This window comes from Electrophorus electricus, chromosome 14 (assembly GCF_041902795.1).
Source record: "Electrophorus electricus isolate QZ-2024a chromosome 14, ASM4190279v1, whole genome shotgun sequence".
Lineage (NCBI taxonomy): Eukaryota > Metazoa > Chordata > Actinopteri > Gymnotiformes > Gymnotidae > Electrophorus > Electrophorus electricus.
Window position 1 is genome coordinate 15880160 of NC_137510.1, and position 21015 is coordinate 15901174.

At 37.0% G+C, this 21015-nt stretch overlaps 1 protein-coding gene across 5 annotated transcripts; it reads left to right on the top strand.

Moving 5' to 3' along the window:
* The first annotated feature begins 1894 nt into the window (after positions 1–1894).
* tcea3 (transcription elongation factor A (SII), 3) lies at positions 1895–13831 on the top strand. Of its 5 annotated transcripts, XM_081696549.1 has the most exons (20): positions 1895–2135; positions 2794–2856; positions 2973–3078; positions 3200–3308; positions 4243–4332; positions 4562–4666; positions 4811–4915; positions 7264–7371; positions 7476–7541; positions 7827–7883; positions 8022–8087; positions 8220–8282; positions 8388–8453; positions 8700–8777; positions 10153–10313; positions 10425–10492; positions 10955–11098; positions 11598–11744; positions 11916–11987; positions 12341–13831. In XM_081696549.1, the coding sequence occupies exons 1-20, from the start codon at positions 2067–2069 to the stop codon at positions 12347–12349; spliced, it is 1752 nt and encodes a 583-aa protein (XP_081552675.1). In that variant the 5' UTR covers positions 1895–2066; the 3' UTR covers positions 12350–13831. The 5 variants fall into 5 exon arrangements, with proteins under 5 accessions (XP_081552675.1, XP_035386710.1, XP_081552671.1 ...); XM_035530817.2 differs by lacking the exons at positions 11598–11744; positions 11916–11987; positions 12341–13831 and adding exons at positions 3493–3636; positions 3723–3809 and having other exon boundaries at positions 10425–10970; XM_081696545.1 differs by lacking the exons at positions 7827–7883; positions 11598–11744; positions 11916–11987; positions 12341–13831 and adding exons at positions 3493–3636; positions 3723–3809 and having other exon boundaries at positions 10425–10970.
* The last annotated feature ends 7184 nt before the right edge of the window (positions 13832–21015 follow it).

Here is a 21015-nt window from a genome sequence, read left to right on the forward strand (position 1 = left end):
AGCATAATGGTAGAATAGGTGCCATGTGGAGGTATGTTTTGATCCATGGGTGGTCTATGTCCTCAACAAATATCACTTCCTACAGACATTTGTTATCCAAACATGTGCGATGACAAACTAACTAAAATGATTCTTACCACAGATCCTGTAAATACTGCATAAACCAATAGTTAATGTGCATTCCATGGCAATCTAACCCCAGCCATTTTGCAGTGTTTTATTAGAGAGATGCACAGTGCCTTTAAAAAAACAGCATTACAGTGAAATCATTCATTTTCTGGTCTGATGTCATCTCAAAGCTTTCATAACTGCCTGAGCATGCCAGCTTTGATCTGTAATTGTAGAAACACCACAGGCTCCTGAGAAGTTGTAGGTTGGTGCTTGCAAATGGTAGATGCATTATCTTCCCATAAAAACTCTAGTGGGAGGTAACAAGAACCAAGCTTTCTCTGTATTCTGTGGCTTAGAAAACCAGACCTTCAAGGCAAATTTTACTTGTTGACTGTCTGCTGCTGTCAAGAGCTCATTGAAGCAGCTGACTGATGTGGGCTGCTCCTAGTGTGTAATGAGAGATCTGTTTCCCAAAACCTAAATCTTGCTGTAATTCAGCACTTTTTCAATGTGTCCTGATGCATTTATATAACAGGAGTTATGCAAGCCAAGAACTTTTGAAGTGAGCATAATCATGGTTAAGGAAGCAGTGGAAAGTAGGGTATAATAATCTGCAGAACAGAAACAAGCTGTAGTAAATGAACATAGATAGTCCCAAGATTGTCCCATCCATAGTATAAAAGAGCTTTAACATGTTGGCTAACTGGGTTCACTTAGAAATAAGAAATGCACAATTATGTTTGGTGTTAAATACAACCATGGCTCGGTATAGTCATCCCAGCAGTCCTATGTTAGCCTTTCAGATGTGTACTGAACACAGTATGTAATAATTCTGATGTATATTTCAACCCTTATTTAGAATTTCCAAAAGGCATTGGTGAGTTTACTGAGTATTGTACTGCACACTATAACAAATGCACATACACAATTAATTAATATGTAATATGTTTCAGTCATGACTGAAATTAAGGTATATGTAGTCCAAAAGATCAGTGGTATATTCAGCGCAAACTACAGTATCTAATTCTTGGATTCTTATATGTAAATACATTTAAATAATATTATTCATGGCAGGATTTTTCATAGTTCCCTCAAATGTAAAGATTAACAATGAACAAAGTGTCGTACTATCTAGTGGGATAGTCAAAGCAGAATATATTTCTGGAATAAAAGTTACAAGTCCTCAAAATTGTTTAAGATACATGCGCGAATACTCAAACCTTGTTAGCGAATCGTTATAGTGGATCGAGTGGGCCTGCACTGTGGCTTCAAACCCTTGAAGACTACGTTGATATTCGACACCACGCCGCCGTCTGCTGGCCACTTTACGGAACACCTGTTGAACTATGGTGGAACTGTCCTCCAACTTTAAATAACATACTACGACTTTCCTGATACGAATGTTTGCCAGAAGCGGAAACTGTATGTTTGTGGGTCAGTCACTGAAGGCGGGATTATAGTTTCACTGGCCTGGCCGGAAATGGTTCAATGTTTAAGAAAACCAAATTCTTCCCCAAGACGATAAATAAAATATCTTCACCTGCACTCATTGAAGATAGTGAGAAAGTCAAACATATCACAGTGTAGCTTTCAGTGGTGACTTATCAAAGACACCTTAGATGGGCAAGATGTTTTATACTATAAACTGTTTTCGCAAACAATGATTTTCTCTTTTCTCCTTTCAGTATTCGTTTAAAATCCGCATCCACCCTGTTGCTGTCTATTCTTAGCAGTTGTCATGAGTCCGGAGTATTTTGACCAGATGGTTTGACGGCTCCGACAGTCTTTCTGGCTCTTGCCGCTAAGTCCCGCCCCCTGGTCGAACGGACAGTGCAGAAACAAGTTCAAGTTGGGAACAAAACTTCTTACATTTCGTGTATTTGTAATTTTTTTATATGCCATAAGTCCTCAAATTTCACTCAGTCTTGTATTTAAGCATAACTCATGCGTAAATAATGACACGAGAGGAAGACCTAGTACGGATCGCTAAAAAGCTAGACAAGATGGTGTCTAGAAATAACACGGTAAGAAATTTATTTTGACGATAGCTTCACTTTTTTCCCTTGAGGGTTTCCACAAATTTATTGTTCTACTGACTATTTGGTGCGAGATCGTCGTGCACACTGGTCAGTCTAAATGGGTGAACACATTTTCTCTGTTCGTGCTGTAAAAGAAGTATGCTTACATGGGCCCTCGACGCTATTTGGGAAACGCAAATGCTGAACAGGTGTCTGACCAGACTAGAGATTTTATTATTTCCTTTTGGGGGTTGGGTGCACGCTAACAAACGGTATTGTATAACTAGACTGATTTCATTTGAAATGCAGCTGAAATGTTTGTGTACATGTTGCGCATTGTCTGCTGAAAGATTTGCGCATGATTCCTGAAGGTACACGCCACACAAGGTCGCGGAGGCGGTAACATGTCGACTGGCTGCCAACATGTTCACGAGCTTTTTGGGTGTCCCGAAATATTTACTCAGTCATGCCCGCCACTGAGTGTCAAAAAGTAAACAAGGGAAAAGAATGCATGTTTTTTATATATATATATATATATATATATATATATATATATATATATATATATATATATATATATATATATATATATAAAACTTACTGAGATATTCAGGATAATGAATACTTTTGACTTTCCATTTGTAATTTTTTTTTATATACGCAGGAAGGTGCTCTTGATTTGTTGAGGGAATTGAAAAACTTCAATATGACTCTTAAGTTACTTCAGGTAAGTTTAGTCAAGCTATCTTGGGCAAAAAAAAAAAAAGTGGAAAATAGTCAATAGTTATGATAGTTATGATTTGTAACTGGCTTTATATTTCTGTATGTTCTTACTTATCCCAGGAAACAAGAATTGGCATGTCTGTCAATGGTGTAAGAAAGCATTGCACAGATGAGGATGTCGTCTCCCTTGCAAAGATACTTATCAAAAACTGGAAGAGGCTATTGGGTGGGATTTAGTAGCCTACTAGTTATACTGTGTTAAAAAATCTATATTGCATAAAGGATTTATCAAGATATATAAGTAAAATAAAGTAGCTGGTAAAATGTCTACATTATATCTCTGACAGAATCTACCCATTCTCAAAAAGCTGAAAGACCAAATGATTTGAAGAATGAAAATGAAGCCAGTAAGCAAATGGAATTACCCAGTGGGCTTTCTCCTGACAGAGAGTCAAGGTAAACCTAGAGCAGCACAGAAAGCATGTGCATATCACTGTCATGCAGATTTTAAGTGAAAATAAAACTTTAGCACTCTGTAGATAAAATACGGATGTATATTTTAGACCAACTTGTATGAATAGTAAACGGAGGGAAGACTTTGATGAGCATGCTGCAGTATCTAACCCGTTTTTTGTGTCAGCCCAAAATCCTTTCTAGATCCTCATAAGAAGCTTACTGACAAACACACAAAAGAGAAAAGAGGGGAGCAACTACAGAAAGAAAAACAAGAAAGTGACCACAGAAAGGAGAAACATCTCAGTAATCATACAAAGGATAAGGGGAGGTGAAAGGGCTACTGGTTTATGTAGTTTTTGGTTCATGAACAGTGAAACACAGTCACAGTCTTAAGCGCTCTTATGGTCTCTTTAGGATTGATGCTTTGGACTCCACTGTTTTTCCTCCTCTACCTTCTCATCCTTCTTCTCTCAAGTGTCCTGCAGAAGTGAAGAAAGAGAGGTTAGGGCTGGTGTTAAGAGCATGTGCATGAAATGAAGTTTCAGTTCCTCCAGTTCTGCTAATACAAAGCATTTTCATTTGAATGAGATTCTTAATCACATTCAAATAGTCTGATATTGGTCGAGCAGCTGACCTTCAATCACATATAGCAGTTTTAAGGCAGTGGAGTTTTGCTCAGTGTATGCAATGTTTGTTTGTAAATAATTATGCCCTGATAAAAATGTAATCTTAAATATGCCATAGCCCTTTTCATATCTAATTTCAAGGTTTGTGCCATTTGGAGTTTCTCATATGTGGCTTCTCATATGTGGAACAAACTAGGGTAATATACAGCTCTGATTCACTGGTCATTGACCTTCCAGCATGTAACATGATGACACACTCCCATAGCCGTGTGAGTGGATTTAAACTGGGTGGTTACACTTTTGTTTAGGAGGGATGCTCCCGTTGATTTTTTCCCGGCTCCTCCACTCCACCCTCCAGCTCATCCAAGGCGTCCATCCACAGAAGTAAAGAAAGAGAGGTTAGACAATTTCTAAATTCCTATGCAAGACTGGGTTAACATAGCTGACTCAAAGTCAGATAAACACTTAAAAAGTACAGCTGGTAGCATAAAGATAGTAAAAGTAACATAAAGAGTCTCTTCTAACTTAGCAATTTAAGAGAGTTTGTATTACAGTGGTATAAAAAATTGCTTCAAGAATTGCTTCATTTTGCTACCATTAGTGTGTTTTTTAACATTATGTACACAGGAGAGAGGCTTCTGATCTTCAAAATCCTTATCTTCTCCACCTTCATCATCCTATTCCTCCTCATATTCGTATTTCTAAACGTCAACCTGAAGTGAAAAAAGACAGGTCAGCATAGGTGATAAGTCCATATTTGATGAAGTACCTTTCTAAAAGCTGATCAGAATTATTTAAAGAAACCTATTTTTGAACAGCTGAAGGTTGATATGGGGCTTTTTTCAGAGGCGTGTTTCAAATTTTACTCATTTTCAGGAGAGATTCAGCAGAAACCTTGACTGCTACCCCCTCTCAACATTCTCACGCCCCACGTTCCTCTCCTCCACATAAAAGGCCATGTCTAGAGGTTCCTAAAGAGAGGTCAGAATTGGCTTCTGCATGTTCTTGGAAATGAATGTCCATCTTTGTTTGAAAAAAAATGTTTTGGACAGGGATGAGGGCTCTGTAAGAGAATCTTAATAACATGTTGTTCTTAAGAAACCAAATGATGCTGAACAACAGCTCAAGTATGCTTCATTCGGATTTAGGAAATAGAACTAATGACTGTTGATGTCTGTTGTCATTGCCATTCACTTACAGCACTTTTCCCTTATTGGTCAAGAGAATCATACAGTTTATTTCCCACATAGGAAAAAGGCTCTAGATCCAAATTCCCCAGTTCGTCCTTTGCCTCTTCACCTGCATCCTTCTTCTCAGAAACCATCTGCTTTAGACATAAAGAAAGAGAGGTCAAGGCTTGTCTGGAATGCTGCATTATTTGTTAGCATCTTATCACTTATTTAGCCAACGTTGCACAATTATGCAAAATTGCATATTATAAAGACATGTTAGTAGAATTCACAGTAACCATCTGGCAATCACCTACTGTTAAGTTCCTTTATTTGCGCTCACAGTATCACTCTCCATACTGTAATTCTAACCACAGCATGTGGACTTTTGATGCATGCCTGCATGCCTAAGGCTCAAGCTGCTTTGCTACAATTACTACAATGGGAATTGCTGCAAATTCCCATTGTCAGCATTAACTGTAATATTTCTTTGTTCAAGGTTGTTCATTATACCAATTACAGCAATATGCTTCCACTAGTTTGCCAGCTCTGCTTTGTAGTAGTTTCTGTGTAATCAGTAATTAGTTTTGTTTCTTTTTTTTTGGGGGGGGGGGGGGGGGTGCAGCAGTATTGTTGATAAAATACTTTAAGTTTCAGTTAAGATTCTATTGACCCATATTTAATCTATTTTTCCCTATTGCGGTGTAGTTTTTGTTGTGTTATCCTCTGCAGGAGCAAGTTTGTCATCATGTACCTCACCAAATTTCAAATGACTAATTTCAGATATTACCAAATCTTTATGGTGTAGTAGTACTGGAAGGATCATTATTGCATATAGTGTAATTCTCTAGGGATGGCTTTGGCAAATACTGTTCAGTATCCATCTAGGTTATTTCTAATGAGGAACCTAGCATAATGTGGCCATGGCCATGCTTCAAAGCACTTTGTAAATACACCAGTTCTTACTTAATTTTTTTGATTAAAAACCACATTCTAGCCACTTTCCTGTATAAGCTAGGGGTGCTGTTGTCCAGTTTAAGCTAGGGGTGCTGCACAACAACAGCCATAAAAGCTTACAGCTCCATCAAAGTTGTGGTCGACCCCCTTGCTACGCTGTCTCTGACCAGACAGAACTTTAGAGAGACTGTACTGGATAAGGTATTTGTAGTGGTTAATATATTATATATTTATTAGACATCTTCATTGTCTTAATTGTTTTGATAGTGGGGTCATTTTCAAAGCACAATGTCCAATAAAAGATGAAGTGTTAACACTTATTCAATAGCCAATTCCACACACTGGTTAGAGAACTTGACTATCCTCTAAGGGGTCAAGGATTTGGTTCTGACCGACAGCAAACTGTTTCTGTTTTTGTGCCCTTGAGAAACATTGCAAATGCTCAGTGAGTTGTTGACGTAGCCATTTCCATACTGTCTGTTTTCTCTTCTTTCCTCCTCAGTTATTGTTAATGCTGATGAATTTCCTACAATTCATCTTTAGTCAAAACTATTTACCACACCCATGAGGCAGTTATTGTTTGCCTGTTTTTTTCTACCAAAATACTAAAAAGATTGCTATGTTTAGTGTGTCATATTACATTAAACACCCAAATGTACTGTTTTACCCCCCCCCCCCCAACAATTTCCTAACACAGACACTAATTACTATATTCACATTCACATTCACATTTGTGTAACATTAATAGCACAGTAAAATTCTTTAAAAATCCCATACTTTATCATTGGTAAGCAGGTTGTAAACACAGTTAGGCCTGGATTATTGTACAACTGAATAAAATTGGATATTGGCATAGAACACCCAAGTTATGTAATTATGCAGTTATGTATTAGCTCTAAAACTGGTAACACAATAAGGTAATTATGCTCATTGTCCATTTTAGCTAGGGTTCACAATCCTTTGATGCTGCAATACTAAATTTGGCTTGCAAGTTTGCTCCTTGCAGTGATGTCTAATGATGCTTTGCTACAATTGATAAGTGGTATAGGACTGTAAACTCAGTGAGTGGTACACTGTGATAGTTATGTATTTTTTATGTCACACTAGTCACTCGATTTACATATCTGAGAACATAGTGCATGCAGGATGTGTGGGTTTATTTGAGTGCACTGTTATGAATAGTTCATTTTTGGTAATCTTTAGAAAAGAAGCTGTGCATCCTGATGCTGCTCCTCTTCCTCTCCACCTTCATCCCCCCATTCCTACAAAACGTCTCTCCTTAGAAATGAAGAAAGACAAAGAGAAAGAAAGGTCAGGACCTGAGTTGATGTTGCATTTGATAGATTTTTAAATATTCATGCTTTTTTTGTTGTTGTATCTGATTGTAGATTTATTCCTCTTTATAATACTTTCAGAAAAGACACATCAGCAACCCCCAAACAAGCTGTTCAGCAAAGGACATCTGAACACAAGAAAGACAGGTTCATTGCATGATTCATTAGTTTGTCTTTTCTATTAATTGGAGCACTGCTGACCAGCAATAGTTGTCCAGTGTTTAATGTATTTAATGCTGTTTAGAGACAAAGTTGTCTTTCTGCATGGGTCAAGTGGGTTGAAATAGACATATCCACTAAAATAAACTAACTGATATTAAAAGGTGTGGTTTCCCCTTTTTCAAGAAAGAGAATATATTGATCAGCATGTGGTGCTAAAGATGAAGGCTGGTTCTTCTTCTGAGTACTGAGATAATGCTCATCTCTCATCAGAGATGTGGGGGGCAGTAAACCACCCAAAACATCACCTGTGGAAGCAAAGAGAGAAAGGTTGGAATGGATGTGTGTCACTGTGGGTGAAAGGCAGAGGGCAGCATCAGTGCATGGATCAGCTCTTGCTTGTTGTTAGATTGTATTAGATTGGATTTACAATGTGTAGATGGTTTGCTTCATTTTTCTTTTTCCCAGAAAAGATTCCCCAGATCTCAGACAACAGCCTTCTAAAAAGCTGAGCCAGGATGGCAAAAAAGAAAGGTCTGCTCAGAAAGCTGAAATAAAGTTTGATTTGGGGCTCATATTAGTTTGTAATCAGAGGAGAAACATCAACAGATTTAAAACAGTATTGGTCAGACATTTTATACTGTTGGCTTTACTGTTTAAATCCAGGAAAGACTCCACTGATTCTAAGTCTGGCCAGAGGCGACAATCGAGTGACAGCAAGCCTCAGAGGTATAATATTAGTTTCTAAGTAATGGTTCTTGGCTACTGGTCATCTCATTGTACCTTTTAGAGCAGACACCCATTTTAATACAAAACATTTCTTTTTTGCTTTAGAAGAGATTCTGTTAACTCAAAGTCTGGCAGCTCACCACCACCAGCTAAGAAGCTCTCATGTGAAAGGCAAGGCATTACACACCCTTCTATAGTGCTTTTAGTCACTAATTTACAGGTTTCTGAGTACAGAGACTTCTGACCTCACAGATTTAGAGCATAACCAATATGAAAGGTGAGGAATGAGAGTCTGGACCCATCAGCAGGCCCTTGGAGTGCAAAAGGCTAAAACTGTATAATAATATGCACTAATGAATAAAAATATGATTGATCAGTCTTTGCTGATCTTTGTTTCTGTTATACTTGTGTTTTCAGGAGAGAGTCTCATGGCTCAAAGTCATCTCACCCTGGAGCACAGCCGAGAAAACTGTCCACAGACAGCAATGATGGATGGTACTGTTCTTATCTATTCAGTCTGTTCCAGGCTTCCTTCCTTTCACACTGCCAGGCTCTTTTAAGTTCTCACAGCTTCCCAGTGGAGTTTTATTGCAGTAGGTGGAGATACTTGGAGGTTACAGCCCAAAGCCAGTCAGTTTCAAGCATTTTTTAAAAACCTTGTTAAGGCAAATATGAGGTGGACAGTGCTTGTGGAAATTCAAAACCCCAATTATTCCCAGTCCCCATTCTCATTTTAACTGACTGAATACAAATTATTGTGTGTAATTAGCTGATGATTGGGATCAGTTGTGTAATATTGGGAAAAACATGATAATTGCAGATAATTGCAATTGGAATTGACAGGACTGGAATTTGGACTCACTTTGTATGGATACATTAACCAGCTACTATATTTTCTAGATTTACATTTTGTATTTTACAGTTACAGACTTGAGTGCATTTGTCAGCATACACAATTTGTCAGCCACCCTTAATACTGTTTCTGGTCAGTTTCTGAGTACAGGACCATTGCTGACTGGACGTTTTGGAGATGGACTTTGCATAACATAGCATTCTCACTGACACAGTGGTGATATAATTCCAGGTATTAAACTGACAAAAGTTTATAAAAAATAGTAATGTTACTTGGGCCTCACTTTTATTTCACTGGTAGTTTCAGAGTTGTTGGCAGCCCCAAAATTGCACATGGCAACATATGGGCTGTACACTCTAAATGTACACCTAAAAGATGTTTCTAGTAAAGTGGGTGTGAGTAAGTGTGCAATTTGTTGGGAATGATTTTTGCTCAGTTGCATCTTGTATTCTCTGTTGGAGAAAATAATTCCATTTTAATACCTTTAAACAATTTTTGTGTCAAATAGGAGCCAAGACCCCGTGTGTAGGTGTTAAGTAATATCTGATTTTTCACTCATAATTGACACATATTCCCAGTTGAGCAGGGAAAACTCAAAACTGCAGGATGCTATGATCCTTCAACAAAAGATTTTCACTCCTTTACATGTAAACAGTGGAAATCAAATTAATTAATGTAATGACTATTACCCCAAAACTGTACTATTTTGGATAATATCAACATAATTTCCAGTCTGCATTTTGTCTGCCACCACAGTAGAATTTTAGAGAGGCAAGAGATTATATCTAATGGAGGTTTATTTCCTTCTAATGAATGGTGAATTATTAGCAGTTCAGGAATGAAACTTACACCTGACTGGTACTGTCAGCCATCTTTCAGAACAATCATGTACATCTCCACAAAGGTTTAGTCATTTTGTATTAGATGCACATTGTGGCATCTAGAAATGAGGTTACCTGTATCTTAAGGCCATTGTCTGTTGGCATACCATCCTGCCTTTTTATGTCTGTTGAATAGGAAAAGTAAAGCTGAGACTCCAAAGACGCCCAGCACACCCAGCAGCCCTTTGTCTCCTACCTTCAGCTGTGGTGGGGGGCCTCTATCCCCTCGACTACTCACAGGGGACTCCATTAGGGACAAGTGCATTGATATGCTGTCTGCTGCACTGCGTACAGATGGTAAATGGGCACAAACACCAGTTATCCACACAGATGTGATGAACCTGTTTTGTGAAGATTATTTTCACTAATAACAGCACTTAAATGACAAAATCTTGTACTCCTTCCCAGATGATTATAAGGATTATGGTGCAAACTGTGATGCTATGGCATCTGAAATTGAAGATCATATCCTTTATGTCCTGTCTGGTGATTTGAATTGGTTTCATTTGCACAAAAAAAAGTAAATATTCGTATAAACCTTCATATTCTATTTTAAGTAAGTGTGCATTTATGTGTATGTGTGTGAAGACTTTTATTGGCTTTCAAATACAGTCAAAAATATGCACAGTAGATTCGTTTATTAAAATCTCATGTTTGTAGGAGTTGATTATTAATTTTATTAGTGCTAATTTTTACTATGTAAATTCCTAAGAAATCTCTTAATCTTAATTAGGACTCACATTTGACCATAATCTAGTGAATTTAACGGTTTTGTTACTTCTCTTTGGTACTGGCAGATCTTTCATCCAAATCAATAATAAGTTTTTTAAAGTTCTAGTAAGTGTGGGTATTACATCATGCCTGTGGTATACTGTGTAATATGGAAATTTACCTAGTATACCTCCTTAACTGCACTCTTTGGCTTAAATATTTACCAGGAGATTAAAGCCACAGATATGAAATATAAAAACAGGGTGCGTAGTCGTATTAGCAACCTGAAGGACCCCAAGAATCCCAACCTGCGCAAGAACGTCCTGGGTGGAGCTATTGAGCTGAGCCGCATAGCCACCATGACTGCTGAGGTAGAGTGCACAGCATAGCAGTGTAGATTAAGGCCTTATATAAACAGTGGAAAATACTTCCAAAAGTCATTTAGCTTTAGATATAAACACATTAAATGTGTATGTATTCAAACACAAGTGACATAAACAGATGAATTTAAGTTGTGATCATTTATTTCTTAGGCCAGAGATTTTTAAGACAGTCAACAAATCTCACATGAGCCATTTTTTTCTGTTCCACCCTTCCACACACTTGAATCAAATGTTTTGTTTTTATAACCCTTAATTAGCTCAACCAAGTGTGTCGGGAACTGGAATGGAGCAAAAATGCAGATAGGCTTGGGGTTTCCAGCTACGAGCTTGGTAGTCTACATCTTAGGTTTTATGTCTCAGTCATCAAAATACAAACACTAAGTGGTCTTAGCATACTCCCAGGTCCTAGCATAATGACAGGTCCTAGCACAGTGAAAAGCTGTAATCAAAATTAGTGCCAGCAGCAGCTACATTGTTTGCAATGTAGGAAATGGCCAGTGATGAGCTGAAACAGCTGCGGAGTGTTCTGACCCAAGAAGCCATCCGTGAGCACCAGATGGCAAAGACTGGCGGCACCACTACTGACCTGCTGCAGTGTAGCAAGTGCAAGAAGAAGAACTGCACTTACAACCAGGTACATTCCTCAAAGACAAAAGTTGTAACCCAAATACTTTTACAGACAAACAAATCAAACATGTATAACATAACAGGTCATTATAGTTGGTGTATTGGTTTTATCTGTCAGATATTGCTCCTGGCATTATAAATCAGAAGCTGTTTTTATGCATGCTGTGTTCTTGTGCAGGTGCAAACTCGCAGTGCTGATGAGCCCATGACCACATTTGTGCTGTGCAACGAGTGTGGAAACCGCTGGAAGGTAACAAGCACTTCTCTCCAAAACTCTACTAATTAATTTTATATTTTTAAACACACCATCATTCTTAAGCATTATTAGGTATCATACTTTTTATCTCCTTTTAATTCCCTAAATACAAAATTGCTTTACAATAAGCTTTCGTTTTTTTATGTTTATCTGTGTCAGTTTTCTGTGATGCCTTTCCAAAAATTTGTTTTTAAACAGTGCACTTTGATCAGATATAGGCTGATTAATATAATGATACACAAATGCTGAGATCTATTTGCCATTTGCCCATGGATTGCATCTATATAGTATCTTAGCTGCCACTATTTATATGTAATAATCATTTACACAGTTTTTCATTTTTCCAGTTTTGCTAATTTCCGGTGTGAAGTCTCACCCTCCCATCTTTTCATTCTGGATGATGGAAAATCCACATGACCCATGTGATGTCACAATTTGTCCCCAATATTTTGCCTTTTTTTTTTCTATTGAATTCTGCACTGAATACAGAAATTCAAAATCTTTGATAAATAATTAAATATGTTCAAAACATTCAATTTTTATATCATTTTAAATAATAATTTAAATTAATTTTGTCTTCATTGTAATTGTTTAATTAGATTTTTGTTTTGTTTTCTACAACACTAGTAAACTGCATGGTCTAAAATGAAAACTACAATTACTAGCTTGGAAGAAATCTATGTGTAAGATGTAAATTAGACTCATGTTTTTCTTTGAATGTTAATTACACCCAAAAACTCTCATACTATAGCATTTCTATGGTACTAATTAAAACAAAGAACCAGATTAGTTGCGCGCCATTACAGTTAATATGTAGGTTTGACTTGTGATTAAAAATTGTGATGAAAAATTTCAGAGATTTTTAAATATTTGTCCCTAAAGACTGTACAATAATTTTGCTACCTCTGAAATTCCATTCATAGTAATAATTACACCTTATTATTACCTTTAATGCCATGCTTATGATAAACCCATTTTGCATTATTTTAGTAATAAACAGAAGACAGTAGTGCCATTTTCTTTCTATTCCTTTTTCACTAAAGCCAGTAGCACATGTGATCTTTTCCCATTTGCGCTCATGGTTTCTTAATGATGCAGATCAGAGCTAATGATGCCCTTGCCTCTGTATTTGAGCCTTAATAAGCACCATGCTCTCTAGCTCATCCTCTAGTCTTTGCCCTCTTGCAATCCTTAAAACAATTGATTCAGTGTGAAATTATGCCCTTTAGGCTTTGAAGCCTTACGTTTTATTATTAATCTTACCATTGCCATAACACCCAGTAGATAGTGAAATGAAATGGAGGATCGCTAAATGATGGCCTTCCTCCCTCTACATTTTATTGCATTTTTAAGAGGATACTCTTGTAGCACTTAATGACATAGCTAGATGACTGTGTCAGCCTAGATTTAGTCACAGGTACAGTTATCCTCACAGCTCAAAAGTTATTTCTATACTCTGTGGGGTAAAGGAACAGCTAGTAAATACTGTGTTTACTGTAAATACTGCATTTACTGTACTTCAGCAGGAGTTTTCCCCTGGACAAACCTTTCAACATTTCTTTAAGGTTATATTTCACTAGGTACCTTGTAAAAATGCTTGCAATTTATCAATCCTTACATGTTGGTGATGACATGTTTCTGAAGCTTCAGATGCATACTGAAATGGACAACCATTATTATCTTCCAGTCATTTGGTGTTCTACAAATGGTCATAAAGTTAAGTGACATTCACTCTTGGCCATGTACTCACTGGATCTGAAATAAAACTGATCGTGAGGTTAAAGTGTAGAATCTTTAGTAAAAGAACTTGAAATAAAAGTATAAAACAGTTATCTTAACGGTTATCCTGTCATCATTTTCTCAAAACTCTAAACACAAAACACAAACACAAGCTACAAACTGTCAAATCTCTTACAAAATGAATACTATACTCATGTGTCTTATGTTTTCTTAAAATGGTATTTTATATATATATATATATATATATATATATAGAGAGAGAGAGAGAGAGAGAGAGAGAGAGAGAGAGAGAGAGAGAGAGAAAGTATGTTAGCACAATGTAGAGAATAGATTACTTGATTGTTCTACATTACAGTGTCTTGAAGCAACAGTAAAGTGACCCTGCTCAGCTGCCTTCATGCTTAGATCATGGTTGATCATGAGTTTCACAGTGAATTAGAGCTCCTCTTGCTATCTCTGGTCCTCATTATCTTATTTTATTTACTTCATAGTAGAGCCCGTCTATGGCCAACACATTAGGCTCAAATGCTGATTTTCAAGCAAACAATTAAACTATTGGTGTTCACTCAGGAGGACTGGGTGTGGCCAACTGATATATACTGTAAGTGTAGTATTTTGAATGTCTGCTTTCCAAATGAATGCAAGAGATTTTATTTTTAATGTTGAACATAAAATAAAGAACTATGTAGTGTTCTGAAAAAATGTGGTTTATAAATGAGTGAAAGATTGAAAATGAATTTGTGGTTTTGCTGAATTGGTTCAGAGATTCTAGTTGCAGTCTGTAAATCATCGCTAAAAACTAATAGTTGGGAGAAAAGTTTTGTAATTCATTTAAATTATCTGCATTAATAGCTCTTATAATGTGATCTGATCTTTGTCTAGCTCACAATAATAAGAAGAGTCATCTATAAAAAACAGCACTTGTCTTATTTACAGTGGAATGAACAAATGGTCATTGATAGAAACGTATGATAACCTATAGGATAACAGTGTCATAAAATGAAAGGAATTGCAGCTAGTTGATCTAGTATGGATGTGTGAGGTTCTGTTCCACTGCATTATGGTCCATTCAAAATTATTTCGAAGGACCTTTGAAAAGGAGGAGAAAAGTCTTAATTCCAAAGGGTTTACAAACATAGCATTATGATTACAGCCATTGTCCTGCTGCAAAGTTGAGTACCATCCATTGGGTTCTGGATCATAGACCTGATCAGTGATGCTTCTGAACCTGATAGAATTCACCTCAGTTCTGCCCTGATATATGGTAGTCATCCGGCAGTAGTCACATCAATAAATGCAAGGGTGGTCTTCAGCCAGAGCCCAATGAGTACATTACCAAGACATCTTGTTAAGTATAGAAGAATAATATATGTTCATTTGGGCAATAGCAGGGATAGTTTCTAATAAAGGAAAGTATTGCAGCCTCCTTTGGGATTGCTTTTCTTAGATATCTACTGAAAGACATACACTCATTTTCTTTAAAGTGTACTATACTAATTTTAACTTTTAAAATGTTATATTATTTGGTAAAACACCCACATGTAATGCAGTAAGTAAAAACATTAACTGCCACATGCATTTGGTGTATTCATGGTCGTCTGATTCAGTTTAAGTGGTATGATTTATATTCTTATGAGCTAACTAACAATTTGAAACTGTAAACAATCTGTTTGAGCATCTGTATTCTATCAATTTGTCCAATGGAAGATCTAACTAAGCGTCATCTCACCCATCAAAAAAGATTTTACTATTACAGATTCTCTAGAACCATATTGTAATATATCACATAGTTGTGGGACTAAATCTGCACCCATCTCTAATTATTTAAAAGTAGAAATGCAGTGCAAGATAAAGTAAATGATCTGTACATGTATGAAGAATATTTGTGTGCAGTGTCAAATTTAGCTGGGCAGACATTAATGTACCCTAGAGGTTTTGTATTTACAGTACTGCTTTTGTAAAGGTGAGAGTCATTACATCCAAAGGCTGTTCTGCATGACCATATAATGAATATGGAACCATTTTATAGAGGACCAGGTGCAGCCAGGGTCCCTCATAATTTACTCATTTTGCAATAGGATACATGCATGAATAGTTTCATGAACACCAGCATGACATAAAATAATTATATATAAAATGTTTAACAAATCACAGAATGTGAGCTTTTCCAATCTGTAACTTTTTCAATATGTGATGTATGTGCCAAGGGAACAACCATGCTGTTTGCAATACTTTTACTCCACTGTATTAAACTGTAATTAAAGTTGTACACAAAGAAAATCCCTTATAGACTTTATTTTGGTTTACATCTCTTCAGTATCTGAGTTTCTTTTCCTTCATTGGAAATTGAATAACCGCAGAGGTGTGGCAAATCAAGACTGACTGCAGCTATTTAAGTATTTACATGGGATTCATAGTGTGGAAACCCAATTAAGATCACTTTTCTCAATTTCACAGTAATACTAATCTGCTCCCAAATGTCCTTGATGAGTTCAAGATGATTTGTATTGAGGCAAAGCCTGGACTAAAAAAGCCTGTGTAGATGTGAGTAGGTGAAACAAGTAAACATTGCAGAAAGTTCACATTTTGCTCACCCTGTGGATTTTGTCTTATCTCCAAAGCTCACTGACACTAAATCCATTATAACAGTGTTGACATGCATTTTCAGCGACACTGCACTGACCTCACTGAGGTTGTCTCAGACGAAGCAATTACCATTCAGAGTGGATGAATGCCGAGAGCAATTATAAAGTAAGTTAACAGTACTTGAAGGAGATGAAATTGGGGTGGGGGGTGGAGGGTGAAGCAAAGTGATCAAAGCCTGTAATTGTTTGAGTATGAGAGGGATGCATACAACATTGTGTTGAAAAATGCTTTACATACTTGATGCTGGATGAGGATATTCTGTGTCGTTCCATGTTTAATATTAGAGAATAGTGGGATAGTTGGGGTGACCTGCTGTGACAGCACAACACACTCATGCTTGACTAAGCACAAGTTGATGTGAAATTGCAGTGTATTTCTTTGTTGTTGTGTTCTCTCAGACAGCAGTTTCTCTGGAAGCACTGGCACCCCAGAAGGACAAACCTTGTGAAATTACAGATATGGTACAGATATAGGAGTAACAGTATGCCTCCATGTTTTTTTTATGATACACATACCATGCTTTGCATACCACTGCAGCCAGTACAATGCAAAAATTAAAAATCATAATTCATAAATACAATGGAAAAAGGAAAAACCCTACCCACCTCAAGAAAATATTCCAGATTAAACAAACATACGGCATCAGATGTATGGTGATTAGTCTGATGGGCATTTCTTTACTCATATGCTGAGCGAGTCCCTTCTCTGCTTTGTTACTGCTGCCCCCGGTGGCTTGACAACTGCAGAGCCGCATGCTGCTCTGGCATATGTTCCCAGCCTTTTTAAGGCTTCTGTACCATGAACTTGACTTCTGTGATATTAATAAAATGAAACTTGTAAAATGAACATGTTGTTGTAGCCTGCTGTCTGAGAATGTGAAATACTATGTATGTTTGTGGTATCATGTGAAAGCCTTTGGTTTATTGCCTTTGTATCCATTAAACTATATGTGGGCCGTTTTGTCATCAAACCATTCCATTCAGTCAGGACATATGTAAGTGAGTATGCTCCTTTCTTCACCCCTGTTACGAAGACATTTGCTTCAGTATACTGTTTGTGATAACAAATGGAAACCATGCAGCACCGTTGCTGATAACCTAAACTAATCAACCACCATCCCATTAAAAATAATAACTTGTGGAAATAAAAATACCACTCTTGAAATCTAACAGAATGAGAGGCAGATTAGAGGCAGTTTGTACTAAGTGAAACAAGGACACAGTAGAGCCTAATAAAAACCCATGATGACTCCCACATTTTGCCTGTAGCTCTCACGCAGAGTGCATTATCAGAGTGGAGAGAGTACTATTAATTTGAATAGGCTGCTGCTTGAGCTTTAATGATTTTGCTGTCTGACCACTGAAAATTATCATGTTTCCTTCCTGTTCTGATATTCTGTTAGGCTTGGTCAGGTCTTTGTCATTGTAGCTTTTACCAGTCTTCTAACAGCAACATCTGTTTACATATCAGGTGCAACAACTAGAGATTGTAATATAAGTAATCTATATAAATTAAATGTCCTCAATTCTGTTCTCACTTCAAGAATTCGAAAAGAACCTAAGATTTCTGGTTAGAATGAGTCCACATATGCAGCTGCATCCACAGAAACCAATGAGAGTGAAGTGTCACCATGGACACGCTTGTGTCAGGAAGTGACTGGAGTGCTCTGTGTGCTGCATGATGCTGAGAGCACTGTTCTAATAAAAGAACAGGGAGCTAATCACTACCCACAGGCAGGTCTCCTTCATCTCTGGATCTAATGCTGTGTTCCCTCCTGGGATAATACAACCACGGCTGAACCCTGGGGGAAGTCACATGCAGACACATCAGAGCTGCCTGTACAGAAAGAATTTCTCCATGGGAATTCAATTAATGGAAACATTCCAATTAATGGAAAAAAAAAACATTCAGGACAGATTAAAATAAAAACTAGGCATACTTAGCTGTGAATAATACATATAGATAAAATACGGTATATAAAAACATGAAAGCATAAGTAAGATGAGTGAATTCTGACCTTAAGGAGGCAGTTTGACCTCCATAATGTTTCCTTCTCAGAAAAGTTAGCTTTAGGATCTGCAGTTTTGCTGAAATAAACATGGTGACAAGAACTGATGACCTTCACCATTGTATTTACTTGGGGCTGAAACCCATTTAGAGGATTTAGAGGATGGGTACTATAATGCATTATTCACTGTATCTCTATGAAACATGGAAATATTATAATGGACAATGTAGCCAACTGCAACACTGCTCTCAGTACATTAGAACTGATTTATTAGTCATTACTTTTTTTTAAAATATTGGGCTGCAGCTATTTGCAGAGTGCTTATTTTTGAAAATGAAAGAGGATTCAGTGTGACCTTTGAATCTTTTCCTGTCCTCATATAAACCTCATATACATAATAGCAGATTGTGTCTATCAGAGCAAAATGCCATGCAATGACTCAAAAGGCTTTGGAAATAAAGAACTTGAGTGTCTCTCTTCTGTAGAGCTAAAAAAAAGCCTGAATTCATTACTTCTATTATTGAGAAGAGCAGAGGGAAATGATTAGATGCTAATGGTCTGTTGTGTTCCTTACATTAATGATAATAAAGTCTTATCATGCATGGGTCTTCAGACAAGCCAGTGCATCTTTATCACATACTTTACCTTTAAACACCTGCAAACCTACTTTGCGCCTGTGACATAGGACTTTTAATCCTCTGAGGTCTGACACATCACTAGCAAAATGAAATGTTATGTAATCCTATAAGGCCGATAATTGAATGTAAGGCTTGTAATTAATATATAATTCCAGGTAGTGCATAATGGAAGTCTAAAGGAAGCAAGACTTGCCTAAACTGCTCTGTGCATCTCTCTGAGTGTTGAGCATAATGGTATTGAATTTGGGTGCCCTATGGCCTTAGAGACATAAATTAAATTTAAAATGTTTGACTTAAAACTGCACTTTAAACAGTTATCCTCAATTGTGAAATTTCTACTTAAGGCCATCAAATAGAGATTGCCTACCACTTTCCCATCCACAATTCCTCATTTATTTCCATATAATTTGCAATTACTGTCAAAGATCAGACATACAGGGTAAACTAAAGAGCAAGTAACAGAAGACTGCTGAGAAAGATATCACTGCGGGAAAACCCATTCATTTGAAACAATTAATACAGCATTAGTCACACAGAGAGGAGGATGTGCAGCCATAAAATCTAACCAATTGAGAGTAAACTGAAAGCATTAATATGGCTGCTAGGAATGAATGATGGATATTTTCTTTACCTTGAAAAAAAAAATTCTCTGTATCAGCAGTGTGTTGGGTGGAGAACAAGTGCTTAAAAGATTAAAGATTTAACACTTATCCACACATATTCTCATTTAATAATTCATTAGAGCTCAGTTTCCCCAGGCTTTTCCACACAGTTATATTACTGTGATACCAGTGGGGGGTGATTTTAAACACTCTCATATTATAAGATGACAGTTTTATTACTTCAATGTTTTCCAAGCCTGTAGTTTAAAACTGATTAGCTGCTATATGTAATTGGAAATGCATAGACCGAACCCTAGATGTCTGGATCCAGGGTCAATATCAGCTTTGATAACACTAAATATGTTGCCTCAATTATATAGTTTACATTAATACTTTATAGTAAACCTTTTTACACAAGGTCTAGTATTTAAGACAATGTACAAATAAAATATGAGTTGAAATTAACTGAATTAAACTGAAATGAACCAAACATATTTCCCTTTAGCAGGTACAGTGAATGCACCTTTCAAAATATAAAATGCTATAGGTTAATGAGGTGTTTGTTGTGCTGTTGTGGCATTAGATATTCCATAAGTAATGACAAATTTGAAGGCGTATGATTGGTTTAGCTGGTTGACCTTAAATAGTTACTTCAACCGATTTTGTCTTTTAAGATTTTGCAGAAGCTTGAGGGTACTTCAAATTACACGTTTTTTTCTTCTGAGAACTGCAGAGAAATTCTGCTTTAAATTAATTATCAGTGATGTCTTGTGTGTGTGTTGTTTGACCCCTAATGAGGAACGTTATTATGGAGAACCACCTATGCAGTCAATTCAGCACCTTGGTCAAGGTCATTTGAGAATTTCAGCCCAAATCTTTGCCATCCAACCGCTATTAATTTTCAAGGACAGAACTTTTCGTGGGAGAGGAACTGTGGGGGGAAAAAGCACAGAACGTCTGGTCTCATATTGAACGCTTGATGTGAAACGCCATATCGTCATATCTGGTGTGACAAGCCTAGAACGCTGTGAGACAAACTGTGGGTCGAGGCCGGCTTATACTTGAGTTGGTGCTGGCCTGTTGCTTTTTTGTTGAAATATAATGTTACGTATATCGATTTGTTTTCATACAATAATATGTGGAATCTAATGCATAACATTTAACAGAAACATGTTGATAGATTTTTTTCAGATAGTCACACGTTACTGCTCTAAGGTGGTTTTGACGGTGGCCACCATCGTAGCCTTTTACTGAGCAGCAATAGGAGGAGACAACGGAGAAGGCGTTGAGTTTCCTCGCTCAGGCCAAGGACCGAACGTATATAAACTGCACACCCACCATAGTCTACAGAGCTTTTTTATGTAGAGAAGCATCTGCTGACAGCGGAT